The 27,551-nt window shown below is 53.5% G+C and overlaps 1 protein-coding gene across 5 annotated transcripts in view; it reads right to left on the bottom strand.

Moving 5' to 3' along the window:
* Positions 1-27,551, bottom strand: part of SPTB (spectrin beta, erythrocytic) — a 137,407-nt gene that overhangs the window by 7,484 nt on the left and 102,372 nt on the right. For 4 of the 5 annotated variants that reach the window (XM_078335107.1, XM_078335109.1, XM_078335108.1 and 1 more), the window contains 12 exons: positions 26,444-26,650; positions 25,879-25,968; positions 21,388-21,666; positions 20,647-20,777; positions 19,505-19,709; positions 18,869-19,243; positions 17,202-17,446; positions 15,911-16,049; positions 15,356-15,440; positions 13,700-13,896; positions 13,332-13,381; positions 12,800-12,875 (listed from right to left, as the gene is read on the bottom strand). In XM_078335107.1, coding sequence (XP_078191233.1) covers positions 12,800-12,875; positions 13,332-13,381; positions 13,700-13,896; positions 15,356-15,440; positions 15,911-16,049; positions 17,202-17,446; positions 18,869-19,243; positions 19,505-19,709; positions 20,647-20,777; positions 21,388-21,666; positions 25,879-25,968; positions 26,444-26,650 — 2,079 coding nt within the window. Of the gene's footprint in view, positions 1-12,799; positions 12,876-13,331; positions 13,382-13,699; positions 13,897-15,355; positions 15,441-15,910; positions 16,050-17,201; positions 17,447-18,864; positions 19,244-19,504; positions 19,710-20,646; positions 20,778-21,387; positions 21,667-25,878; positions 25,969-26,443; positions 26,651-27,551 lie in introns of all 5 variants that reach the window. The other variant, XM_054240020.2, reaches the window with a different exon arrangement.

Consider the following 27,551-nt stretch of genomic DNA (forward strand, 5'->3'; position numbering starts at 1 on the left):
ATCCCAGCACTTTGGGAGGCCTAGGCAGGCAGATCACCTACGGTCGGGATTTCGAGACCAGCCTGACCAACGTGGAGAAACCCCGTCTCTACTAAAAATACAAAATAATAATAAAAAAGAAAGAAAGAAAGAAAGAAACATTCTCAGGCTCCACCTGAAGATGCTGAGTTAAGTGGCCAGGGGTCAGCACATTGGTATTTCTTCCTGAGCATTTCATGGGATCTAATATGCAGCAGGAGTTGAGAATCCCCCTTGTAAGGAGGCACTGCCTTGGGGAACTACTGTGGTCTTTACCTTCCTGTGGAGACTTGGGGATCCCTGGCCCCTGCCCAAGTTAAGGGAGGGGCCTCCAATGATGTCACAGGGGCCCACGAGATGGGGAAGCTGACCTGTCATTCCCTGGCTGAACCTCTCTTTATGCTAGACCTTGCTGATCTGCCCTTCTGCCTATTGGGCAGAAGAAAGAGAGGGCAGGACAGATTGGGGCAGCAGAGGGCAGCCTCCCATTGCCAGGTGGGGCAAGAATGGGTGGGTCTTCTCCATGCCAAGTGAGCACCAAGGAAGGCAGCCTCTCTGGAGCCATCTTGCCAGGACCTAGTCCCAAAGGCCTCACTGCTGGGCAGCTTTCAGCAAGAGGTAGGAAGGCCCCCAAGCAGCTGGATGCCTGAAGCACCAAGGACATCTTCACCCAGGAGGTCAGAGCCACCTCAGGCAGTCAAGAGACTGCTCCTTTTTCTGCTCCCTCCTCCCTGCCCTAACAGCTGAGGGTGGATGCCCAGAAGAGTGATGCGGAGGAGAGGGAAGGAGCAGGAGAGAGCATGGGGCAAAGCCGAAATAGAGGATGGGGGATGGGAGGATGTGGGCCCCGTGCCAGACATCAGATTGAAGCTTTAAACTGAAACAACTGGGTAGACTTTTTATCCACTGAAAGTCACCAGGGTCTACCTGAGGTGGCCTTAGGAATGGGAAGGGGGCTCCATGGAGATGCTGGAAGGCAGTGGTTGCAAGAAAGGTAAAACTGATCACGTTTGTATCTCATCAGATTAGGACTGTTCAGGGAACAGGTTATATATTAGGGTTCCAGTCAGATTTCAAAGAAGGGGTTATGTGACTGGGAAAGTTTGGAAACCACTGACCTAGTCTAATGCTTTTGATCTATAAGAGAAAACCAGTGCTCAGAGAGGTCAAGTGACTTGCCCAAGCTCACACTGTTAGATAGATGGATATGAGCAGGAGGGGGAGCCCCTGAGAAAGGGAGATCTGGAAAGAGTCACATCCCAGAGACCACCCAAAACACGCACCCTAGATATGTTATGCAGGAAGGAATGCCCCAAGATGCCCCTTAAGATCCCCTGTCATCACACACTCTGCAGTTAACCTGTCGGAATGCAGCCAGCTGCCTGCTGATAAGGAGGGAAAGAAGGCAAAGGAGAAATTCCTATGAGATATGCAGGTGCAATAAATATCGATACACAACCTTCCTGGAGTGGCGGTAATTAGCAACATCACCATTAGGTAGGACTTGTATCCGACACCCGCCTCTGCAGATTCATTCCCTGAAAGTTAAGGGAGAGTCCCACAAACCTGGGGCAGGGACTGAGTGGGGGCAGAAGGTAGAGACTTAAGACAGAGCAAGAAATTAGATAAAGGTGGAGACTTGAGACAGAGGCAGGAACTTAAAGAGAGTGCGACGTAATAAGAGTAATAAAAACTGCAAGGCAGAGCTCTGGAGCTGCTGACTCATTCTGTTTCGAGCAGTCTGCTCTGCCTCATCTTTCAGAGTGTACTACCTCGGCCGCCGCCTCACTCTTGCTGTGGATACTGTTGCTTCCCAGCCAGACCCACTGGCTCCTCTCTTGGAGCCGACTTCAATAAACTCCCTGCTCTTTATTTTCCTTCAGTAAACCTTTTGCTTACATTACTACTTGGTCTCTTGGCTGAATTCTCCCAAGTAAGACTAAGAATTGAGGAGTCCACACTTCCTGGGAACAAGGCTAATAGGTATAGGAGGCCGTTTGGAACGTGCACTCCCAAAATGGAACACCTGAGCTTTTATCCCACCTTTATGGTGTTCATCTTTTCCCACCTTAGTGCCCCCTGAGGGCTGTGGCCGGACCACTCTTCTCTCTATGCATGTGGCAGCCTTTGTACCCTAGAGTGTCTACAATGAGCCAGCATTGGACACAAGGATCTGGAGGCCCCAGAGCCCTGCCTTGATCACCCTGTAGCAGGGAGGAAGGGCAGAAAAAGCAGGGATGGGACTGGAAGCCTGGGCTTGGGGTCCTTCAGTGGATCCTATGCTCTGACTTGGGTATACATCTGGGGAGGGCCTGTTCTTCCTCCAAGAGGGGTGGGGTAGGTTCCAGAGGAAGGGATGGGCTGCACTGCTGCTCCTGCTACCATCAGAGCTCTCCCTGCCCTTGGGTCTCAGAGAAACAGCCATGGCAGATACAGGGAGAGAAGCTTGCCAGACCCTGTCAGCCTTGTTTGACTCTCTAACCCATCTTCTGTTCTCCCGGATTGTTTTTGCTAGAGACCTCTGTGCCCACATTTTTCCCCTATACTTCCATTCCATTTTCCTTACTTTAGAAAACTGTCCTCTGAATATAGAGATGGATTTTGCCAGGATTGACTCCCAACTTAATCCCACCTTCCTTCTGTTTCCTCTTAATGAGTGCCTGGCCCACATTCCTTGGCAGGGGCATTCAGAGGCCATGCCAGTGTGATCAAAAATCATTTGGCTAGGTCACAGCTTGGCTTTGGAAAATGGGGGTTTTCCAATGTATGCAAAGATTTCTTCAGCGTTCCTGACTGCTCAAATAGAGACAATTTAAAATGCATCCTGTCCTCTCCACCCTGAAGGCCAAGGCCAAGAATGAGGGTGAGAGGTGAAGGAATTGGGCCTTGGCAGGGCTTCCCTTCCTCTCTGGGACGGGGAGTGGACACAGGTGAGAAAGGTGGGGTGTAATGAAGGTCGGTGCAGGAGAGAAGGAAGGGGCTTTGGGGACAATCCTTTCTTCCCCTCCTCAGCTCCCAGGAGGCTGGCCAACTCCCTGAAGTGGAACAAGGAGGAGGAACCAAGAGGGGCTGGGGTGAGGGAAAGAGGAAGACGGATTTCTAGAAGGCTCTGTGAGCAGAGACACCAATGAGCTCTCAGACAGAGCTGGCCCCTTCCCTCAGCCCTCTTTCTGCTCTCCCATCCGGGACCACCAGCAGAGGACCTCCTAAGACACACACCCCTTCCCAGGTGTTGGGTTAGACAGACCTAGAGTGAGAGTCCCTGAAATTCCACTTGGGGGAAGGGAGAGAACCTTCCTGATTCAGTTAGTGGGAATGAGCCCATGACATACTTCACAGGTGGTTTGTAGCCTTTTAAAATGATGCCGTGTCTGTAATTTTTGGCTCTCTTACGATCCTTCACCCCTCTATCCACCTCTGCCTCCCTGGGCTTTGCTGAGCAATTATTGTGGCCAGTGACCTGTGGGGCTAGTGTGAGGATCTCAAAAACCCTCTTGCTCCGGGAGTAACAGATGTTCAGGACTGCCAGTGGCAGGCAAGGCCTCGGCCCCTCCGTTCTCGGCCATTTTCAGTTGGAACATTCCGAGGCTTGAGATAGAAAGGGGGAAACCGTTTGAACAGGTAAGCAGTGCAGAAGGGCCTGAGGCCCCTCCCCTTTAGGGCAGTGCGGAAGCGGCCTGAGGCCCCTCCTCAATGCTTGGAGTCGGGCACTTCGGTGGAGGGGCACCAGAAGGCAAAGGCAGAGGTCTCCAGGTCCGGCCAAAGACAACGATGTGCTGCTTAGTGGAAGGCTCTGGTAATTCACAAGTGGATTTTACAGAGAGCTCACAACTTTGTCAAGAAAAGACTTCGAGGAAGATTATATCTAGATATATATGTATATCCAAGAGGTCAAATCCTTTTCTGAAGCAGCACCATTTTTTTAAAAAGTTACTCTTGGGGCCGGGCGCCGGGGCTCATGCCTGTAATCATAGCACTTTGGGAGGCCGAGGCAGGTGGATTTCCTGAGCTCAGGAGTTCCAGACCAGCCTGGGCCACACGGTGAAATCCGATCTCTACCAAAATACAAAAAATTAGCCGAGCGCAGCGGCGTGCGCCTGTAGTCTCAGTTACTTGAGAGGTTAAAGCAGGGAATTGCTAGAACCCAGGACGCGGAGGTTGCGTGAGCGAAGATTGCGCCACTGCACTCCAGACTGGGCAACAGAATGAGACTCGTCTCTTAAAAAAAAAAAAAAAAAAAGATACGCTTGGGGTTCCCACCTGCCCAGGGAAAGTGCACAAACATCAGAGCAGGCTGGAGGGACCGCCAGATGCTGCCTGCAGGCTCTTTGCTCCCGGGGGAGTGGGGTGGAGGGGGGAAGGCTGACAAAGCCCTGCAAGTATGTGAGTGTGCACGTAAAGATCTTTTGTAATTCATAAGAGATAAGAGATTTCCCTGGGGCCTTTTATTTCTATCCATGCCTCTGGGAGGGGTATGTAGGTAGAATCAACAATGGGGGCCTTATCAGGAAAGGGGGTGGGGGAGGCTGGGAATGGGGTAAAGCTGATGTAAGAAAAGAGATTCTCAGAATTCTAGAGCTGGAAAGAGGCCTTGGGGTCATGGGATTCAGCCCCTCCTATCGCAGATAGGAAAACAGGGTTCCAGAAAAGCTCCGTGACGACTGAAATTAGAGCACACAGCAAGTTAGTAGCAAAGCTGGGGCAAGAACCCATGGCCCTGCCTCCCTATTCACACAATCCTCCCAACCAGAAAGGGCACTGTAGGTGGTGTGGGAAGGCAAGGAGCCAAGTGGCTGCGCAGAGACCCACCCATGACCCCCTGGCTGCAAACCTGCAGTGGGAGGGCTGTAGTGCTGACGGAATAGCCCTGCCTCTTTCTAGGCCAGATCCATCAAGGACCTCCCAGCTGACCAGCTGAATCATCCACCCATGCCAACTGCAGGCCCGGGTCAGGCTAGCAGCATGGTTTAGGAGGATAACCCACCTTCCCCAAGCCCCAGGGCTAATAGGAGGGGACGAGGTTGGCCAGGGCGGTGGCTCACACCTGTAATCCCAGCACGTTGGGAGGCTAAGGCAGGAGGATCATGAGGTCAGGAGTTCGAGATCAGCCTGGCCAACATGGTGGAACCCCACCTCTATTAAAAATACAAAAGATTAGCCGGGCTTGGTGGCAGGCACCTGTAATCCCACCTACTAGGGAGGCTGAGGCAGGAGAATCACTTGAACCCAGGAGGTGGAGGTTGCAGTGAGCTGAGACCGTGCCATTGCACTCCAGACTGGGCGACAGGGCAAGACTCTGTCTCAAAAAAAATTTAAAAATAGGGGACGAAGTGATGGTTCTCCTGCTGCCCCTGTAAGCAGGCCATAGTCTGAGGTGGAGACTGCCTTGCCCGATAGAAGGCGGGATCTATGGACAGAGAGTGCCAGGGGAACGATGTGGCTACTCCTGTGCCTGAGGTGTGGGTGAGGGACCCGCAGGTTCTGCCCAAAGGCATCGCGTATGGAGGAGGAGCTAATCTGAGATTCCCTTCCATCTCTGTGCTGTAAGGCAGGGGCTGCTGCTGGAGCCCTTGGGGTCATCAGGAAGATGCAGATTCCACCCAAACCACCAAGGGCTGTCACTCACTGGAGCAGGGGACACTCTGAAGGAAGAGAGTACTGCTGCCTGGAAGAAATTCTGGGTGTCCGACTGGGAGTGGCAAGGGAGTCTAGACCATAAGTGGGGGTGAATTGGGGAGCAGGCTGAATAAGGGAATGTGCTGCCTTTAGTTGTCTGGTTTGGGGAACAGGCAGGGGGAGGTGTCTGAGGAGCTATGTGTATTGGCTGTGGGATCATGATGTCAGAGGAGGGCAGGGGACAGGCAGCATTGGTTGCTGGTTGACAGGGATCAATGGAGAAGAGGGCATAGCCTTTTTAGGGCCTCACAGGATTGTAGTCAAATCAACAGGGAGAGGCCGCAGGCTCCCAAAGGGTGGGGGATGGCCGTTTCAGGGTCTTTGCAGTCCTGCAAAGTCAAGTAGGAGTTTGTGTAAGCTTGACTTTTTAGGGTCCTGCCTTGCTAGGAAACTGGCTTCGGTGGGGGAGGGAAGTGGTAAGCGTCCTATCTGGGCCAAAGGAGGTGAAGGTGTATGTCCAGGCTCAGCCAGCAGGTGGCGCAGGGGACTGCAGACGACGAACTCCCCAGGCTCCCAGGCGAAACACAACCTGGCTGGGAACCACAGGGTCTTTTAGAGGTTCTGAAGATGCTCAGCGAACCCGAATGCATTTACAAGCAAAGAACACAGGCGACGGGGTCTTCTCTCTAAAGGTAACGCTGGTGAGAACCAGGGCCTGAGGATGCACCCCAGAAACAGACAAACTGCAGCAATGGGATGCGTCGTGCCGTGTTAGATCACATGGAAGATGCTGCTTTTAAAAGATGAAAGACTGAGGAGGCGGACGGAAAAAAAAGAAGGGACTTAAATGATCATCTACTAGGTGCCAGCTGCTCTATCTACATTGTCTCTTTCAATCCTCCCAGCCTCTCTGCAAGGCAGGTACTGTTACTAACCCTGTGTTACAGATGAGGGAAACTGGGGGTCATAGAGAATGAATGACCCATCCGTAGCCACACATTAGTGAGGAAAGTTGAGGATGCAGTCCATCTGGCCCCACACTCTGTGCTTTTTTGTTTTTTGAGACAGAATCTCACTCTGTCGCCCAGGCTGGAGTGCAGTGGCACAATCTCAGCCCACTGCAACCTCTGCCTCCTGGGTTCAAGTGATTCTCCTGTCTCAGTCTCCTGAGTAGCTGGGACTACAGGTGCCCACCACCACGCCTGGCTTTTTTTTTTCTTTTTGAGATGGAGTTTCGTTCTTCTGTCCAGGCTGGAGTGCAGTGGCGTGATCTTGGCTTACCGCAACCTCCACCTCCTGGGTTCAAGCATTTCTCCTGTTTCAGTCTCCTGAGTAGCTGGGACTACAGGCATGCGCCACCACACCCAGCTAATTTTTGTATTTTTAGTAGAGACAGGATTTCTCCATGTTGGTCAGGCTAGTCTGGAACTCCCGACCTCAGGCGATCAGCCTGCATTGGCCTCCAAAGTGCACAGGGGACTGCACACAGACGACAAACTCCCCAGGCTCCCGGGAGAAACACAACCTGGCTCGGGACCACAGGGTCACCATAGGCACGAACCACCATGCCCGGCTGATTTTTGTATTTTTTAGTAGAAATGGGGTTTCACCATATTGGACAGGCTGGTCTCGAACTCGTGATCTTGTGATCTGCCCTCCCAAAGTGCTGGGATTACAAGTGTGAGCCACCATGCCCCGCCTCTGTGTTCTTACTAAATCCTGCTGCAAGAGGGGAGACTTGTGTCCTCACTCCAGAGGAAAGCACCTGTCCGATGCAGTTTAGTCTAAATGAGATGATCCTGGCTTATGTGAAAAACATGGCTGATTGACAGAGGCAGCACAATCATGTCAGAGCTGGAAGAGGGGCTTGAGACCAGACAAGACCCCAAAACTGGATGCGTCAGGCAAACAAAGAGTGCTGGTGACTGTGGGGTGCCAGGAGCTGGCCATTCTGGCAGCCAAGTGTTGCCCTCTCCCGATGTCGGATGTCTGAGCTCTTGTCCTCTTGGTGAGAAGGGCTGTCACTGGGTAGGTTGGAAAGGCTGTTCAGAAGACAGTTGTTTGCAAGAGAAGAAAAATAAACAGTTTGTTGAGCTGAGGGCAGCCAAAGAGATGAAGAGATGGCAACTTAAGCTAGGCAGAGACAGATGCCTTAAAGGAGAAAGCAGAGGCTGTTGCTGAACAGGAGGAAAGAGCAGGGCGGGGAGCTGAGGCTGGGAATGCATGGTGAGCAGTGCCCTGGATTGAAGGCTGAGGGATGGGGAGGGGCTCTTATGAGAAGTGGAGTAGGGGAGCAGTGCAGTACAACACTGCACCCCAGAGTCCAGCTGTCTGTCCGAGACGGCAACTAGGGGAGCGGGCAAGACAACAGGAAAGGATGCAGGGCAGAAGGCCACCCGGTAAAGTGAATGGAAGGGAAGGGGAATGGCAGTGTGCAGGGTCCCCTCGGACGGAAAGGAGAAACCTGGTCCACTGTCACCAGGGCATGAGAAGAGAAGGAAGCTTGCTCGGGAGCTGTCTTCACTGTGCCCACCACCTTTGTGGCCTCTTCAGGTCCCTGGCCTGGAGGAACTGCTGGCTGCTTAGTCACTCGGTGGCCCTGAGCCAGCCACTCAGCATTAGAAAGACTAGATAGAGAGAGTTAGAAGATGCTGACTCCCCCATCCAGATCTGCCACCCAGTGGTCACGTCATCCACTTCAAATCCATTTCTGAGATGCCTCCAATGTTAACTGAGTCTCATCTGGAGGCCATCAGTGTCTAGGATGTTCTGAAACACAGCTTGAAAGGGAGAACTCAGAAAGAGTCTTCAGAGCAGAGGGGCCAGGAATATTCAATCTGACCACAACAAAGAGAAAGGGACATGGCCAGCAACAGGCAGGTGTCCAGACAGAGCCTACAGCAGGTTTCTCTAGGGAGCCAGGCGCAGTGCCAGTGTGCAGGCAGACACACCCCTGCCACGCTGACTCAGGCATCCAGGGTAGACAGGGACACGCCCAGGTTTTGGGGAAAAGTGACGTTGTTTCCAGCTGGGTCTGCCCATTAACAAGCATAGGATTTGCATTCGCCACAAAATGTCTGAAAGAGTAGCAGGAAGACTGGGAGAGCTTGTTCAGGCGAGAAGAAACACAGCTGCTGTCTCCACACCCACATCCCTTCCATCCAAGGACATCAGAGCCCCGCCCACTGGCCGCTGATGAAAGCTCCCGGCTGCCTGCCAGGGAGGCTGCTGCTGGGGGAGGTGCCCAGGTTGCCAAGGGGGAACAGCAGCTGGAGCCAGCCAGACACCGGCCAAGAGGTGGTCCTGGCTGCAAGTCCAGTGCCTGCTCAGGCCCTCGGCACTTGCCCTGACATTCGGAGTGCTGTTACTTCCCTGAAGCCACATAAACCTTTAATTCTGTGGAAATGGAGAGGCAAGGGACTAGGAGTCTCAGCTCCCATGTTTAGCCCTAAGAAGATGTTCAGTCCCTTTCTCCAGGGCAGCTGGCTGCACAGGCAGTGCTGGAAGGCCACGCGAAAGAATGGCATCTATGAGGTGCCCTTGGGGAAGAGAGCTTTCCCTGATTTCCTGATGAGAAGGCTGATAAGGAGGAGCACCCAGCAGCTGCTTTCTGGAGTGGCCTGGCATCCCAGGGTCCCCTCTGCACTCCAGCCTGGATGTAGCCTTGGGGCTTGGAGGCCGGCAAGGTATGCTTATCCCAGACAGTGAGCCCCAGCAAAGGCGATTAGGAGCACCAATCCCTTTTAGGGATGTCATGCATGGCGTCACCGCAGCCCTGCTAAGAGAGTTCTCAGAGCAGTTCCCGATTCACTTCCCAAAACTGAAATCAGGCACAGTGGACAGGTAGGTGCATGGGGCTGTGGACTGGGGTTGCTGAGGCACGCAGAGCCCGGGAGGTGGCGGATGCTCAGCAGGACCCCCAAGTCCTTCCCAGGGCCACAGCCCCAGGTGAAACGGAGGTGCTTAGTCTCGGGCAGGGCTGCCTGCCCACTGCTGAGGGCTCCCTGGGCCTTCTTCAGGCACTATCCTTCCCGCAGCAGAGGTGCAGCCCCACCTCTACTCCCGCACGTGGACACAGGCAAACACCCCAGCTGTTCTTTCCCATCTCCCATCTCACACCATCGGGCGCCTGAGACCATCCAGGTACCACAGCAGGAAGCACGAGGCAAGAGGAAAGTGGTGAAAACCACCTCTCCCAGCCCCTCATTATAATTTGCTAAATCGCTGACATCCAGGCATGTTCCAAACTTTCGGGAATTCTCCAGAGAGGGCTTTCTAAGAGCTCAGAGATGGGGGATTCAGTGGTTTATCTAAAATCATGCAGGAAGTTTCCACCAGGATTGAGGACTAGAACCCAGATGTCCTGACTCCCCTCCAGCAGTTTTGTCTCTTGTGAGTGAGGTCTCATTTCTTCTGCCTGGCCTCCCATGCACTTACCTGTATGAACGGATTGGCCTTTACCAGAGCATGCTCTAATGTGAAAAGGCAAGAGGTGAGGGAACGTGGTGGGACTGTGCAGCCATGTGCTCGAGGAAGAGGCTGATGTATGGGGCACTCGGGGAAGGGGAGTACTGGGGTGTGTGGCACCCTGTGGTGTGCAGCTGTCCAGACTCAGGCAGGGGTGCCTTATCCACTCCCATCAGTTCCCCCCAGCAGGAAGCCAACATGCACAGTGAGGAGTGGTACATGAAGCAACACCGCATGGATCTATTCTACAAGGCACCAACACCAGACCACACAGAGGGCTAGCAGGAGAGCCACCGTCCTCCAGGCCTATCCCAGAGGGAAGGCGCAGCCGTTGGCCGTCCCTCCCTGGGAGAGGCCTGCAGTTCTGTGAAGGGGTAGTCCCAGGCAGGCTGCAAGGACTGGCCGCTGGCCTTTCAAGAAGCCTTGTAGAGCCAGGTGGGGCGTCCTGACAGGCTCTGTTCTCCTCTGTGTCGCATAGAAGGCAGATGGGGTATTGGGCCCTCCTGAGGTTTGTGGATCCCCGTGAGAACTTAACAAAGGGCTCAGAAGGGAGGAGCAGCAGGAAATGTGTGCATGAGGCCTTGGGTCTGGTGTCCATTTGAGTCACCATCTGGTTTCTTTCCGGTACTGGGCACAGGCCGGTCTTCCCATCTGCTGGAGTGGCTGGCTCTCTGGAAAGGGTCTCCAAAGTGGCTCACTCCTCCTTCCCCCAAAGATATCATCAGGTCCAAACAGGTTTTATTCCCCTCCACCCAGTGACATTCAGGAGTTGGCTGGAGGCGGCTCTGATGCACAAGTAGTTACATTTGCACGGACACACATGACATAGACAATGGGTGGAGACGCCCTGGTGCTCACAGAGGAGCCGGCACACCAGGACACCGATGCATGCAGACACACAGGGACGCTTGGCAGAAGCAGGCAGGGGCAGGGCGCAGGGACGGCCCTAGCCGGTGTCCACAGTCTGTGCCAAGGCCCCAGAGTTGGCTCTCCTTCCGGCAGGGGCTGTTGCTGGGGAAAAGGGGCCGGGACGCAGTCCACCACAGACAGGGAGGTGAGACCCCACAGGCCACAATGGAAGCTTGGGAGGGAACTTCTCTGGGAGAGACCCTTCGGCAGGAGCCCAGCAGTGCCCCCTGCTGGGCATAGTGGGCTGATGCAGCTAGGAAAGGGAGGCCTCTAGTCAGGCTGGAAGAGGTAGGTGTGTGTGTGTGTGTGTGTGTGTGTGTGTGTGTGTGTGTAGGGAGGTATCGCTCTCTTTCAGAGCGTGAGAAGGGCTGAAAAAGGGAGGACTCACTGAACATATTTCTGGGGATGACTGCTGTACCAGAAGCTTCCATCTAGAATGCCTGTCTTCCTAACTCCACCCCCAGGTTCAGGCAGGCTTGACGGCACCTGGAGAGGTGGGCTGCAGGAAGGACCTGTGGCTCCCTTGACCCCCAGTGCAGCCTGCCCCAGTGGGTACATGCAGAGGGAAGCCATGCAAGCCATGTGGTGGATTCTTGCTTTCTTCCCAGTCAGCTTCTCCCCAGAGCAGTTCCCTAAGACTGGGTGGCACAGCATCCCGGCCCACCCTCCCCTCCCTGCACAGACCCCATGGGTCGAAGGGGCCTGCTCCAGGGAAGGCCCTGAGACACATACCCTCAGCCTCTGGCAGCTGCTGTCTTGTGCCTCTCCCTGTCCCTTCAGCCAGGCCTCTGGCTCATCTCCTTTCCTACAGGTTGGGGGGCTGACCTCTGTTACTCAAAGCCCTAGGATTCTCCTCACTTTTGCAGGCTTCCTTCAAGTCTGTGTTTTCCCCAGAACCAGCTCTATATCCAGACTCACTGACCCACAGGCCTCAGGCCGGTCGGTCGGAAGGGGAGAGGGCTCTGCATAGGAGAAAGGAATCACCTACCAGGACGAGCACCTGAGATGCCTGCAGGGAGGCAAGTGGGAGGGGACAGTGAGTGGTGTCTCATGTGAGTGTGTGAGTGTGTGTGTGTGTGTGTATGGGGGTGTATGTGGTGTGTGTGCCTGTGTATAGGGGTTGTGGTGTGTATGCGTGTGTGGACAGCGGGTGGTGTCTCGTGTGTGTGCGTGTGTGTGGATGTGTGTATAGGGTGTGGTGTGTGTGTTCGTGTGTGTGTGTATGTGCGTGTGTGGGTGTGTGTGAATGTGTGTATGGGGTGTGGTGTGTGTTCGTGTGTGTGGGGGTGTGTGGATGTGTGTGTATGGGGTGTGGTGTGTGTTCGTGTGAGTGTATTTGTGTGTGCATGTGTGTATAGGTGTGGGTGCAGGGGGTGAGTACTGCCTAGAGGAAGGAGTTAGAAGGAAAATGGGGAAAAGGATTGTGTACAAAAAGGCACTGATCTCTGGATAGTGTTTCCCCATGTAAGTGCTGATATATTTATACAATAAAATTTATTCGATTAGATAAAACCCAACTAATGAAGTCATGTCACTGGACTGGCCTGTGTATTTCGTCTGCGCTGATGGGGATAGGGGAGGGCTGGGACTCTGATGGAGAACACCTGAGTGGAAAGTGGCCCGCTCTGAGGGCGGGGCTGCGGGGTGTGGGCGGCACGGAGGGCGGGGCTGCGCCTGCTCTTCTCGCCTCCCTCTCTCCCCCACTCTCGCCAGGCCGAGCCTAGTAGGGGTGAGAGGGCTCTGGCTGCAGTGACTCCCAGGAACTAGACAAACGGGACCAGAGACTGACCGGGGACGTTCTCTCGGTGGCCGCTTGGTGGGAAACCGGAGCCTCCCCTGCTGTCTCGCCTTCCTCCTCTTGAGGCCTGAGGAAGACACAGTCTGTCTTTAAAAACAAGCACCCCCCTGAGGCCAGCGCCTCCTCCAAGGCCTGGCTTCTCACCAGTCCGCCCGCAGTCTGGACGGTGCTCGGCAAGGAGCCGCCCAGAGATGTCTTCGGAAAAGCCAAGGCAGATTCTTCGGAAGGCAGCCAGGTTCCAGGCACAACGGCCTGCGGGGCCCTGTGTTCAGGTGGCTCCAAGGCCTGGCCTGGCAGCCATTGCTCCCAGCCCCCTCCTCCCGCAGCAGGCCTTCAGCCTACCTGGACTGGGGAAGCAAAAGCTCCTCTGCCCTCGTGCTCAGGCACTCTGGGCCTCCCTGACAAGGGTGCCCAGTGTGAGAGGTCAAAGGCATCTTGTCCCAGCGTCACGTTTCTGATGAAAGGCACCCCTACCCCTGCTTGGCAGAGCACTCAGCTCCCTGGACACGGGGCCGCCACTCACCCAGTCTCCTCTGTGGGTCTCTCTGCCATCTGGCGTTCTTTCAGCTCAAGCTAGAGGAGGAGAAGGCCCAGGGGTCAGAGCAGCCACAGAGGTGAGCTGTGTTCTCAGATGACCTCCCTCTGGACGCAGCCCTGCATCCCTGCATCCCCACACGCCCTGGTGTTTGTTCCTTCTGGAGCCAGCCCCTTCTGTCTTTTGCATTCGGAGGTCAGTACTTCCTGCCACTTGTCTTTCCTTCTCACTGTTCCTGCTGGCCAAGGCTGTCACCCCATTCTAGGTACCTAACAACTGGCCTGGAGCTCTTGGCATGAGACCCCTGGGGCAGGGCTGCTTACCCTCTGAGCACCCTGGAACTGTTCCCTGCTCACCGTGGTGGGCTTCTCCAGGGCAGCAAAGCGCTCTGCCCAGCTGGCTGTGGACTTCTCAAAAGCCTCATGCCTCTTGATGAGCTTCTCCACACTGTCCACTGTGTGTCCAAAGTCCCCACTGGCCAGGTAGGGCTCCTGGGCGATCAGCCACGCCTCAGCCACAGACGCATCCCTCGAGAACTGGCACACCTCCAGCACTGCCGGGGGAACAGGACACAGACCACCCCCAAAAGGCCCAGGGCCTGTTAGCACCCAATCATCCACTCCTGCCAGGGACTGGGGCAGGTTCAGCAGACAGACACAGGAGCCAGTGGTCAGGCAGCTGGCCTGCATAGGTGTCCCTAAACCACATGGATACTGTGGTGCCCACAGCCATCCCATTCCACACTGGGCTCCTAACCCCTCTTCACAATGGTTTTTTTTTTTTGAGATGGGGTCTCACCCCTGTCATCCAGGCTAGAGTGCAATGGCGCAATCTCGGCTCACCGCAACCTCCACCTCCCAGTTTCAAATGATTCTCTTGCCTCTGGCACAATCTTGGCTCACCGCAACCTCTACCTCCCAGTTTCAAATGATTCTCTTGCCTCAGCTGGGATTACAGACACCCACCACCATGCCCAGCCAATTTTTGTATTTTTAGTAGAGACAGGATTTCACCATGTTGGCCAGGCTGGTCTTGCACTCCTGACCTCGTGATCCGCCCACCTTGGCCTCCCAAAGTGCTGGGATTATAGGCGTGATCCACAATAGTTATATTTTTTAGAGCTAAGGCTTCAATCTGTCACTCAGGGTGGAGTGCAGTGATGTAATTATGACTCATGGCAGCCTCAGCCTTCTGGGATCCAATGGTCTTCCCATCTCAGCCTCCCATGTGGCTGGGACTATAGGTGTGCACCACCATGCCCAGTTAAATTATTTTGTTATCGTAGAGTCAGGGTCTCCCTGTGTTGCCCAGGCTGGTCTCAAACTCCTGAGCCCAAGCAGTTCTCCTGTCTCGACCTCCCAAAGTGCTGGGATTATAGACATCACCCACCATGTCTGACCCAATAGTTATATTTTTTAAACTATATTTTTCACTAATTAGAACTATTTTGAAAACAAAATGTAGTTTCAATGTCTCTGAGAAGGAGCCTTCTGCCTTGAGCCTTCTTCCCAACCCTTGGCTATCTCACATGATGGTAGAGAAGAGGCCAGGGGACCTCTTGGGGGTTCTTGGCTCACAGCTCCTCCCTGAGTGGTGGCTTTCCCCTGCCTCTCTTTAGCACCCAGATGAAGGGGGAAGAGCCCCTTTTGGGCTTGACAGTCCTCAGGACGAATGTCTGGGATGTACGAGAGCCTTACCCCAACCCCACCCCCAGGCCATACCTCTGCAGACACACCAGCCCGGGCATGAGGCTAGGGGCATGTGGGGCAGAGAATGGGCAGGGAGTGGGGGCATGCTGGCTGGTTAGAGTGAGGCTTGCAGTAGCGTGCCCACTCGGGTCTTCTGCCTGGACAGCTGGGGCCCCTGGCCCCGGGGCTTTGCTGAAGAGCGGATGCTGTGGGGGGCTCCTCTCTAGGCAGTAGTGAAAATCCACCCATAGTGGCACCTCCGCATTTCCCAACTCCAGCAGGGGTACTCCTGCCCCCCGCCCCTGGCTCTGGGGCTGTACTCACACATGCGGAGCCGCTCCCAGCGAGCCTCCCACTTCTCATTCATCTCTTTCCTCCTGGACACCACCTGCTGCAGTTTCTCACGGATCTATGGGGAGGAAAGGGAGAAAAGCTCGGTCTTGGCTCACCCTTCCCCATCTGAGGCAGTGCACAGATGGGTCCTGCAAGGAATGCCAGGTTTGGTCCCACAGTCCTGGCTTCAAGTCTTGGCCCAGCTACTTGCCAGCTGTGCAGCCTGGGGCAAATTACTTAAGCTCTCTGAGGCCCATGCGCCTCTCCTATTAAATGAGGTCACCAACTCCAAAGTGTGTGTACCTGTGGGTGTTAGGCAGGTAAGAGCCTGCTCTCCTTTACTAAGTGACCAGTTCCTTAAGGCACAGAGTGTGCTTGCTGGGGCTCCGATCCCCAGGCCTGTGTGTAGCCCCAGTCTCCATGAGTGAGAGCAAAACAAGCTCCTCAGAAAAGCCACAGACCCAGCTCTCTCTAAGGAGGCTGCCTGGCTGGCCCAAGTAGGGATAGAAAGGGAGGGGCTCGCCTCTGTCCCTGCAGTCCCCTCACCTCCTCTGAGGCCTGGTGCTGCCGCTGCAGCAGAGACTCGCCAAGCTCCAGGCAGGCACTGAAGTTCTTGCTCCGGGTTTCAATCTCTGCGTTGATGCCCTGGTGATACTTCATGAGCAATTCCACAGAGGAGACATCCCTGGGGGACAGGAAGACAAGGGAAGAAGGGAACTCTGGGTCACTCTGGACGGCTTCTGTGTCCCAACTAGGGGGGCCACCTCCCCCTGCCTGTGGGAGTCTGCCCCTGTTCCCTTCTCTCTCTCTGGCCAGCCAGGAAGTCTTCCACCAGCCCAGTCCCAGCAGGAACAGATGCCCTATGTCTTCCATTGCTCAGTGGCCAGAGCATGGGCAGGGAGAACAGGAACCCCAAAGAAGCCTGGGAATATTACTCGGCAATAAAAAGGAATGGTGTGCTGATTGATGCTATGATGTAGATGCATCTTGAAAACATTGTACTAAGGGAAAGAAGCCAGTAAAAAAAGACCACATACTGTATGATTCCATTTACATGAAATATCTAGAATAGGCAAATCTAGAGAGACAGTCAAGTAGTGGTTTCCAGGGTCTGGGAAGACAGGGGAATGGGGAGTGACTGCTAATAGGGATGGAGTGATGAAAATCCTCTAACCTTAGATTGTGGGGATCACTGTGTAACAGTGAATATACTAAAAACCATTGAATGATACACCCTAAATGGATGAAGTGTGGTATGTGAATTATATTTCCATAAGGATGTTAAAAGTAAAAGTATGACCATCAGGACAGACACCATAGGGGCAGAAGGATGGAGACGGATCAGCAATAACTGATGAAGTGACACAGACTGGACAGAGTGGTCTGATCTCTGTGGGGGCTCTCACTGGCCAAGTGCCCGACTCCTCCTCTCATGGACAATGAACTCCTTCCTGAGTTTTGGGGGAAGGCCCCCCTCACATCCCAGGGCTGGGAGAAGAATGTGCAGTCTTAGACCTGCCCAGCTTTAGACAGGTGGGTTGCTTATTTCACTGATAAGCATGGTCACTGTGCCCACTGGTGACCCTGAATGACAGATGTCTCTCTCCCTACCCTCAGGACTCTCCTGACTCTGTAACGATTGGTCCTCCCAGTAGAAGCTGAGCCAGGCCATTTCTGTTTGGGTCCAGTCTCAGGCCTCAAGTCTCCCCCAGGGATTTTCATGGGCCAGTAGTCCAAGGTTGTCCCTCCAGGGAGGAGCCCCAGTGCAGCACCCTGACTGGCCAGGCTCACCTGCCCTGGAGTGGAACTGCCTCTGCCTTGAGGCGACTCCCCTCACCTGGGCCTCTCCTGGGTCTCGATCTGCCGGATGATGCTCTCCATCCAGGAGAGGAGGTCACGGGCCATGCTGAAGAAGCGGAATTTATCTGCCGTGTCCACTAGCTGGGTCCGGCGCCCGGCACAGGCATCGAGCAGCGCCTGCCATGCAGCAGACACCTCCTGCTCCTTGTTCTGGATGGCCTCTGCCTTCTCCCCGGCATATGCTGTCTGCAGGCGGGTGGCCACATCCTGGAACTGCTGTACCTGTGGTCAGGCGACACCAGACATTGTTCCCTGGACATTGCTCCCTAGGTGCTGTGGGCCTAGGACTGGAGAGGCAGCGACCTCCTCCTGGCCTCCATGCCTAGGGTACTGCTGGAAGGTAGGATCTTCAGCCTTCACCCAGGGGGTGCTGTAGGAGAAGGCCCCTTGCTTTGACACCTGTTTACCCAAGATACTGCTTGAACTTTGTGAAGGTTTGGGAGTGAGAGGAGCTCCATGCCCTTTGATCTCAACAGTATACTAATGAGAGGAACTATGAACCAGGCACTATTCTAAACACTTTGTATTGATGAACTGTCTTCATCTTTCCAACAACCCCATGAAGGAGGTACTATTACTACTGCTGTTTCTGAGATGGGGAAACTGAAGCACAGGGAAGCTAAGTAACTGGTCCAGGGTCCCTCATACTACACCATGCTCCCAAGTCCCCATTCTTAACCAGCCTGTGTGCTGCCTCTCTAATGAAAGGGCTTCACCAGATCCCCTGATTGAGGCTGGCCCTGGGAACAATGAAACCTCACTCCGAAGATCTCAGCGGGGCTACAACTATCTCAGGGGCCCTGGCATCCCCAAGTACAATAGCCACACACACCAGGCCCTCCACTCCAGCTGGAGGAAACATCCCTAAGAGGTCCCCTTTTGGATGAACTAGGGGCTCAGCCTACCCTGGTGTTCCATCCCCAAATCCTGCTGGGCTGGCCTAGGATTGTACAGCCAGCACACCTCCTGCTGCTGCACTGGAAGCTAGGGGAGCCCTCAGCAACAGGGGCCCCCTTGCATTTGCCCTTTCCATCACACCAAGCTCTGGGAGGCTCGAGGGGTCTGCAGATGGCACTCCAGGGATGGGGCAGGGGTCTGAGCAATAGAAATTGGGGGCTCTCCAGCTCCCATGTGGAAAGGCTGACGTGCCTGGTGGCTAAGTGTGTGGGGTCTATAGCTAGACTTCCAGGGTCTGAGCCCTGGCTCCACTGCGTACCCACATGTTCCTGGGAAATATATGGGCCCTCTACCCCTTACTCTTCTCATCTACAAAGTACGGAGAATATTAGTAGCTGCCTCACAGGATGGCCGTGAGGGTTCAGTGGCTACATACATTGCTCAGAACAGTACATGGTGCTAGAAAAGTGCTGTGCACGTGTTCACTAGTAATACTGGACAACTGGAGAAACTGTACCGTATAGTATTGTATGCACTGGCCTTTTGTGAGGATTCAGTTTAAAGAATGACTTCTGAAGCTAAAGAACATCTGAAAGTCACTGCTCCCTGCCCTGAGCTCCTGGCTCTCAAAGCCGGCAACACCTCCTGGCACCCATCCTAGAGGTTTCCCCACTAACAGCCACGTGGGGACCGACACCCAGGGCTCCTGGAAGTTGGTAGTGGGTGGGCGGCAGGGGACTGAGGTACCTGGACGCCCAGCAGATGGAGCTCCCGCTCGAAGGCCGTGTGTACCCGGTGGAAGGACTCGGCTGTGCTGGCGTCCAGCCCCACATCCTCTGGCAGCTCACGGTGCTTCTCGTCGATGAGGCCCAGGATCTCGGCGCCTGTGTAGAAGTAGCGGTGCAGGTCATAGGAGGCGGCCAGCAGCTGCATGCGCGTGTCGATGAGCTCCAGCAGGTCCGCCCACATCTCGTTTAGTCCGTCCTTCCACTCGGCAATGGTGGCGGCCTCGCTGTGGCCCGCATCGATGAGTCGCTCGATGAAGGCATTCACGTTGTCCACCCGCTCCTGCCCAATCGCCCCAGTCTCCCGGGCGAAGTCCCGGAACTTGTCCCGCAGCAGCTGGATGTGGGGCAGACAGAAATGCGGTTATGGGGGGCACGGGTTACGGGTGTCACCAGCCTAGCTGCAGACTTTCCTAGGCAGTGACCTCAGCACCAGGAGCTGCGCTCTCACACCTTCTCCAGGGCAGGCCCGCTGGTCCCGTGTCACACCAGGGAGGCCGCATCCTTCGCAGCTTTCTGTGTGTCTAGAGTGAGGGCTGGCTCTATCTATCTACTGCATTAGAGAAAGACATAGACAGCAGGAGCTGTGGCTACTCACAGTCACGTGGTCAAAGTCTTGCCCCATTTCTGGGGAAGAGGCCACCAGCTCCTTTTCCGAAATCCACTGCTCTAGATCGTCAGTCTCGCGCTTGAGTTGGAACAGGTGGTACATGTTCTCTAGCTTGCGCTTGCGTTCTTCCGCCATATCCTTCAGCCCTGCATAGTGCTTGTCCACTTGCCCCTGAAGCCTGATGATCTGTTCCCTGGAATTCAAAACCAAGAAAGCCCTCAGAGATGGCAGCCATGAACCCAGAGCTGACCTAGGCCTCACCAGCCCCCTGGCAGGGATAGGTAGGGAGTGAAGCTCTGAAGAAATGACAGAGGCTTTGCCAGTGGAAGAACTGGGGAGAAGGGGCCACACCCTAGCCTCAGGGGATGACACAGTGTGTCTTGGGGTTCTGTCCTGGAGGGGTGCCTCCTGTGGTGCCCCGCACTCTAGCAAGCTTATAGGGAAAAGCGAAAATGGGAACACCTCCATTGTTCTTCAGGGAAGCTGGGGGCACAGCTGCAGGAGTGGGGCTCCTGCAGCAACAGCTCTGCTCAGCCCTGCAGAGAGGGACAGGCCATACTAGGGACCCAGACCCTGTGGCTCCCAGGGAAATGTCTGGGGACCCACAGTGGTAGGCACCCTAATGGCAGCTAAGGACAGGGCCATGGCTGGGGGCAGTGTATGGTCTGTGGCCCAGTGGGCTCCTATTTATGCAGGATCCACACAACCTCACAGTCCGGGTGGGCACAGGTTTCCACCTGCACTCCAGCATCATGGTTCTGCCTGGACTGTGAAGTCCTGGAGACCTTCTGGACCATAAAAAGAAAAGCTCAAGTAGTCTGCAGCGTCCTTAGCATATTGTAACTCTTCGGAAAATTGGTGCTCTCTGGTCACCAAGAGGGTAGTTTTGCTATCCCCTTCTCTGATCTTTTTGCAAACCAGGGCCTCATTGGCCCAGCTGGAGGTGACTCACACAAAACCAAGGCATAAAACGAAATTGGGTCAATCACCAGTCCCGCAGCAGCTTTCTCCAGCCATATTTGATGGGAAAACTGTTTCCATTTTCCTCTTAGATCTGAAGGGACATTGGCCGGTGGGCCCCTGGCTCAATGCCCATCTCCTGACCAAGTCTCCCAAGGGGGCACACGCACCCCTCAGGGTGGCCTGCAGACAGCAGGCCCTGGGCCCGGCTGGCCAGCTGCTTGATGTTACGGCCATAGTCCTCTACCGCGCGCTGCTGCCGCAGATGCCGCTTCAGCATCACGATGGCACCCTCTTCATCCTAGGAGGCAGCAGACCATCAGCACCAGAGCTCAGCCCAGCCATGCTCCCTCCCTTGGCAAGTTGTGGCCCAGCTCCTGGAGGTGCCCGAAGGAGGGAGGAGGGGAGCAGACTTGTGGGACATCCCTCAAGAGAGCTGCACACATTCCCTTCCTGCTTTTCTGATTTCCCAGCAATGCCCGAGCCCTCCCTTCCACTCCGGACTCCCCCGATTCATATCTGACATCTACCCTTCCCTTCAGACCCTAACCCCTGTCCCTGTGAAAACATTCTATAACATTCCAGCTCTGAGAGACCTCTGCCTGTCACCTCTCACCCCATCCCTTTCATAGCAGTTCACCAGTACAGAATCCATGGTAAAGAAAAGTAGAGAACCATTGGGTCAGAGCAAACCTCAGTGGGGAAACAGGAGGCATCTGGCTGCAGTGTGTGCCCTGCAGGGCTGTGCTGGAGGAGGCACCAAGGGAGGGCAGGGCGTCCGTGGATTCCTCGTGCCCCTCTCCTGGTCTCACCCCTCACACAGTTGGACGTACAAGATTTCCCACTGACAGCCTACCCCACCTCTTCCTCCTGCTTCGGTATCCTGTCTGGTACCCACTGCCTGAACAGACCTTGGGGGTCTCATCGGAGATGACGTAGAGCTCCTGCTCGCCAATCCAGGCCTCGGCCTCACCCGCATCCAGGTAGTACTGCTGTGCCTCGTTGGCATCCCGCAGGCGCTGCAGCCTTCCGACCGCTGCCTCCCGCAGCCTGTCCCAGGAGCTCTGCAGGTGCCCCAGGCGCTCCTCGAGGTCCTGGCAGTCGATCTCCGCCGCCTCCACCAGCTGCTGCCCTCTCTGCAGCACATCCTCAATCCGCGGTGTATGGCCCAGAATCTCATTCTGCAGCGTCTGTGGCCAGAAGGAAGGGCTCGGGGCAGGGCCTTCCCAACGTGGGGGGCTGGAGGGGAGGTTGCTTCTGCAGTGACAGCACTGGTCTGACACTCTTGGTCCCTCTCACCCCCTGCTACTGGAGCAGAGCAGATGATAGTGATAAGAACTACCAAGGACCTCTTGTGGGCTGCTAAGCACTTCACCTGCATCATTTGTGCACCCTCAGGTGGCCTGCTGAGACAAGCATGTGGAAACTGGCATGCAGCAGTGAAGTCACTTGCTGGCAGAGCCAGATTTGAACACAGCTCCACCTGACCCGGAAGCCTGTGCGCTTGACAGTCCCCTATCTTCCTATGCTTCAGCAGAGCTTGATTCCTTAGGTGTATGTGTTGGAAGGAAAAGAAAAATGGCCTTTTTAAAAAATATCTTATTCTAAAGCTTTTGCAGGATTTATGCAGGATCATTTATGCAGGATCCATACAACCCAGCAGCTCAGGTGGGCACAGTTTTCGCCTTCCCTCTAAAAGAACAGGTGACAGCAGCCCCTTGTTTACAGTCTCAGCTTTTGTTTTGTTTTCCCCACTTCCATTTGTAAAATTTTTTGTGAGGCTTGCATTAGTCCCTGTTTGAGCCTTTGGTCACTAACATGGCCTCTTCCTCCCACCCTGGCAGCTGGGTCATGTTTTCTTCAGGAGGCCCTGACACATGCTACTTGCTTTCTGCGTCCTAGAGGCTGGGCTACCTGTGGCTGGTGTGTGGGCTCCTGAGCTCTGCATACCTCGCTATCTGTTTCTTCCCTCTCTGTAATTTTCACGTGGTCTTTAACACTGGAAGGCAAGGGGCAAGAGCAGTCCATGTGAGCAGTACAGTGATGACCAGCATTTAAATATATACAAAATAACCACACTACAAGTCAAATAACCTGCCAAAATGCATTTTTACACTTTAGGCTCAGACTCTCAATTTTTACAATTTCCTGTAGTCTCTGCAATTGTATTCAAACAACCCATGCTTTCAGCTCCATTTGCTTCTTTAAAAAAAAAATTTTTTTTAGAGACGGGGTTTCACCATGTTGCCCAGGCTGGTCTTGAACTCCTGAGCTCAGGCAATCCACCACGTTGGCCTCCCAAAGTGCTAGGATTAAAGGCGTGAGCCACCACGCCCAGCCTCATTTGCTTCTTTACTCTGAGATCTTATGACCCCTGCATGGTGCCCTAAAAAGTAATTTCTTTCTTTTTTTTTTTTAGATAGGGTCTCACTCCAGTCACCCAGGCTTGAGTGCAGTGGCACAATCATAGCTCACTGCAGCCTCAGCTTCCCAGGCTCAGATGATTCTCCCACCTCAGCCTCCCAAGTAGCTTGGACTACAGGCATGTACCACCACATCTGGCTAACTTTTTGTATTTTTTGTAGGTATGGGGTTTTGCCATGCTACCCAGACTGGTCTCGAACTCCTAGGCTCAGATGATCTACCCGCCTCAGCCTCCCAAAGTGCTGGAATTACAAGTGTGAACCACTGTGCCCGGCCTAAAAAGGTATTTCTTTCTTTTTAAGCAGTTACTTTCTAGTATCTGTGCATACCCATAATGTCTTCTTCCTGATCTTACGTATAATGTCTTCTTATCTATTTTCATTCATTCAACAACTATGTATTAAGTTCTTTTTTATGTACTGGACCCTGGTCTAGGTAATAGGGACACTATAGAAACAAAGAAACAAAAATCTCTGCACTCTAAAGCTTACAACCTGGTAGAGGAAATAGAAGGTAAACATGCAAATGAATGAAAATATAGGCTGGGCCTTCCTCCGTGGGTGCTATGAGGAAAAACAGCAACAGGATGCAGAAGGTCTGCTGTGATGTGGCGGCAGCCACTTTAGCTAAGGGAGTCAGGGAGGGCCGCTCTGTGGAGACATTTGAGACGGAGGGAGGTAACCACACAGAGATCTTGGGGTGAGTGTTCCTGGCAAGAGTACTGAACAAGTACAAATGCTCTGAGCTGGACATGAGCTGGGCCGGTCTGGAGCCATGGAGAGGGCCAGAAGAGCTGGAATACCATGAAGGAGGGCAAATGAGAAGAGCTGAGAGACAGAGGCAGGCAGGGGCCAGATCAGATAAGACTGAGTCTCACTGTTGTTGGCCTGGGCGGGAGTGCAATGGTGTGATCTCGGCTCATTGCAACCTCTGCCTCCTGGGTTCCAGCAACTCTCCTGCCTCAGCCTCCAAAGTAGCTGAGATTACAGGCACCCGCCACCACACCTGGCTAATTTTTGTATTTTTAGTAGAGTGAGGTTTCACCATGTTGGCCAGGCTGGTCTCAAACTCTTGATCTCAAGTGATCTACCCACCTCGGCCCCCCAAAGTTCTGGGATTATAGGTGGGAACCACTGCACCCAGCCAAGACTGGTTCTTAATCCTCATTGCCCATTTAATAATCTAGGGAAATAGATGCAGGTAGAGGCCTACCCTCAGAAATCCTGACTGATCTGAGATGGGACCTGGGCATTCATCTGTCTAAAAGTTCCCTAGGTGATTTGAATATACAGCCAAGGGTGAGAACCCTTCATGTAGTACCTTGTGGAATTTGTTCTAATTGCAATGAATAGCCCCAAGAGCAGTGGTCTCCAAAGTGGAGTCCTGAACCAGCAGCATCAGCATCACCTGGGACCTTGTTAGAAATGCAGATTATCAGGCTCAATCCCCAGAGCTTGATGCAGTGGGTCTGGGGATGGCGCTGGGTTAAGTTGTGTAAACTCACCCAGAGGGCTTGTCACAGGAGTTGCACACTGGAGTTTGAGAACCACTGCAGTAGAGAGCTTTAAGTGAGGACATGATAAAACTGGATTTATGTTTTACCCAGGTGAGCTTAAAGTAGTTTCACTAGGGCAGTCACACTCTTCCAAGAGGCTGTCTTTCCCTTCTTGGTTAGGGGAACCCCAACCATACTTGTCTTGCCCTTTTCCTGAAAAAGCAACGGCCAGCCAAGAGAGTTAAAAACCTTTGAACAATAACACTTATTGAGACTGCACAGAATCAAAAAGCTTAGTGTTGGAAAAACTAGAGTGGCTTATTTTACAATTAAGAAAACTGAAGGTCCCAAGGATACTGTCTACTACCAGCCTTCCACCTTTGGCTGAAGGTTGTGGCATTAACTGAGGCTGGATTTCTATCATCTTCTAGCCTGGGTCCCTGCATGTGGCTGCTGGCCCCTCTGTGACCAGATCGTATCAACCAGAAGCAAAGGACCTAATGCAGCTTTGAAGAAACCTCTCTGAATATAATCCAGGCCTCTGCACAGCTGCTGGGCTCAAACCGTTCTGTGAGCAGATGTCAGCTGCTACCGTCTTGGGGGAAGGGAGTGCTGTCTGCCATGACCTTCCTTCCCTAAGGAGTTGCAATACTGACAGGGCCCTCTGGGACATGTAGCTCTTCTCTGGGATCTAAGTTCTTGGGCTCTCCTTGCTGACCCAAAGAGCATGCAAAGGGATGGACACTGTCCAAGAAGGGTCTGTGGCCATCCCCTGGATGCTGCGACCCCACACAGCCAGCTTCCTTGCATGATTCAGGCTCCCACCACAGCCCTGATACAAGAGGGAGTGCTTGGCATCTGCTCACGCCCAGGATCCTGACCAGGGCCACAGTAGTTCCCAATCACAGGAGTTTAAGCAAGTGCCAAAAAGCAAAGGGATATCTGCTCCAAGGGCTCAGAGTCCAAAGTTAGTGGCTTCCTAATGGTATTTGAGCCCCACAAATATCCTCACATGTCCAGAGAAATGGGGCCTACTTACCCCAAGGACACCACACATGCCAAGCTCAGCCCTGGAAGAGGGGCAAGGTAGTGTTGTGGGAGAGAGACCAGGAGTTACTGCCCTATTCTCAGGCAGACCACTGAATACACTGAATACACAGCTCCTGAAGCATATCAACCCCCAGGCCAGGGCCTCCGAGATCCTACATTCATCTGTGCCTAATGGAGGCTGAATGGCCCCAAATCCCCAAGTACCAGGACTCCTCCCTCCTCTGTGATCCTCCCAGAATTTGCTCTGAAATCACCAAAATCTGCTCTTTCTGCTATAAGACTGCCAATATGGTTTGGAGACCCCAAAGCTACCAACAAGCACAATAATCTGCTGTTGCTAGCTTTCTGCAGGTCAGGGCTGGGCCTACCCACTGTGGGGTCAGGTGGGGTTGGGGAGGAGGGGGTGGGGCTGGCAAGGTGAGGCAGGACTCACCTGGTTCTTCTTCATGAACAGTTGCACAGTTTGCAGATTAGTGCCATAGTCGGCTGACTGGGCCAGAGGCAGCCTCTCCTCCACCCAGAGCTGCAGAGACCAGAAGGCGGGGGAGAGCTGATGACAATCACAGCCACCCTTTCCCAAGTGCTCACCATGGGCAGGGCAGAGCTTTGCTGACAGTGTCTCCCCAGTTCCTCCCAGCACCTCATCAGGTTTAGCCCCCATTTATAGATGGGAATATTTGGGAATTTTGAACTGAGATTCCAGATAACTTGCTTCTAGTCAAACAGTGGGAAGGAAATGTAGCTGGATCTCAAACCCAAGTCTGTCTGACCCCAAAGGCCATGCTCTTCATCAGCAATACCAGCAAGTGAACAGTGATTTACCAACAAAAGCACTGGCTTGACTTTTCCATTTAATGTAATCCTCACAACAACCCTCTGAGATAAGGAGAGGTGACCAGTCATCTGCTGCCAAGAATTGCTCTGGGTGGCAGCCAGCTACTCTGATGGCAGCTGGTGGCTCAGCCTCAGGGGGTAGGGAGGAGCTGCAGCCCACGCACCGTCTCATCCTCTAAGTCCCGGCTGATCTGCAGCTTGGCTCTGGATGATTCCAGCTGCTTCTTCCTCCTCCCCAGGGGCTCCAGGAGGTCCAGGAACCGCTTCTCGATGCTCAAGTCTGTGTCTCCTGCCTCCTCTCCCATTGAAGGCACCTGGGCAAACAGCTCCCCCAGCTCCTCCTTCCGCACATTCACTTGGTCCTCCACTCGCTGAAACACAAGGGGACGGTATCAGTACCTGGACAGCCCCTCCATCTTCATTCATCTGCCTCCCACCCATCCTTTAAAGCCCAGTTTGAGCTCAGCTTCCTCCAAGAAGTCTCTCTGGATACTCCCACTCATCTTTCCCTCCTCTGAGTACTTGTCTTGTTTCTCATGCATCCCTTTGGATCTCTGTGCTACCCACTGCAAAAGGTGTCAGAGATGGATTAGAAACCAGAAGACGTTTTGCATGATAAAAGCAATTCGGGTTAAGACGAAGAACAGGAGTGCTTACTTTAACGGTTCAGATTGTATTCAAAGAAATCAGAGAAGACACAAACAAACGGAAAAGCATCTCATGCTCATGGATAAGAAGAATTAATATCATTAAAATGGCTATACTGCCTACAGCAATTTATAGATTCAATGCTATTCCTATCAAACTACTAAGGACATTCTTCAAGGAACTGGAAAAATCATTTAAAAATTTATATGAAACCAAAAAAGAGCCCGAGTGGCCAAGGCAATCCCAAGCAAAAAGAACAAAGCTTGAGGAATCACATCACCTGAATTCAAATTATACTACAAGTCGACAGCATGGTATTGTACAAAACCAGTCATATCAACCAATGGAACAGAATAGGGAGTCCAGAAATAGCCACACACCTACCACCATCTGATCTTTGACAAAGCTTTTGACAAAAACAAACAATGAGGAAAAGACTCCCTATTCAATAAATGGTACTGAGAGAACTGGCTAGCCATATGCAGAAGATTGAAGCTGGACCCCTTCCTTACACCATATACAAAAATAAACTCTAGATGGATTAAAGACTTAAATGTAAAACCCAAAACAATAAAAAGCCTGGAAGACAACCTAGGCAATATCATCCTGGACATAGGAACAGGC

Source organism: Callithrix jacchus, chromosome 8 (assembly GCF_049354715.1).
Source record: "Callithrix jacchus isolate 240 chromosome 8, calJac240_pri, whole genome shotgun sequence".
Classification (NCBI taxonomy): domain Eukaryota; kingdom Metazoa; phylum Chordata; class Mammalia; order Primates; family Cebidae; genus Callithrix; species Callithrix jacchus.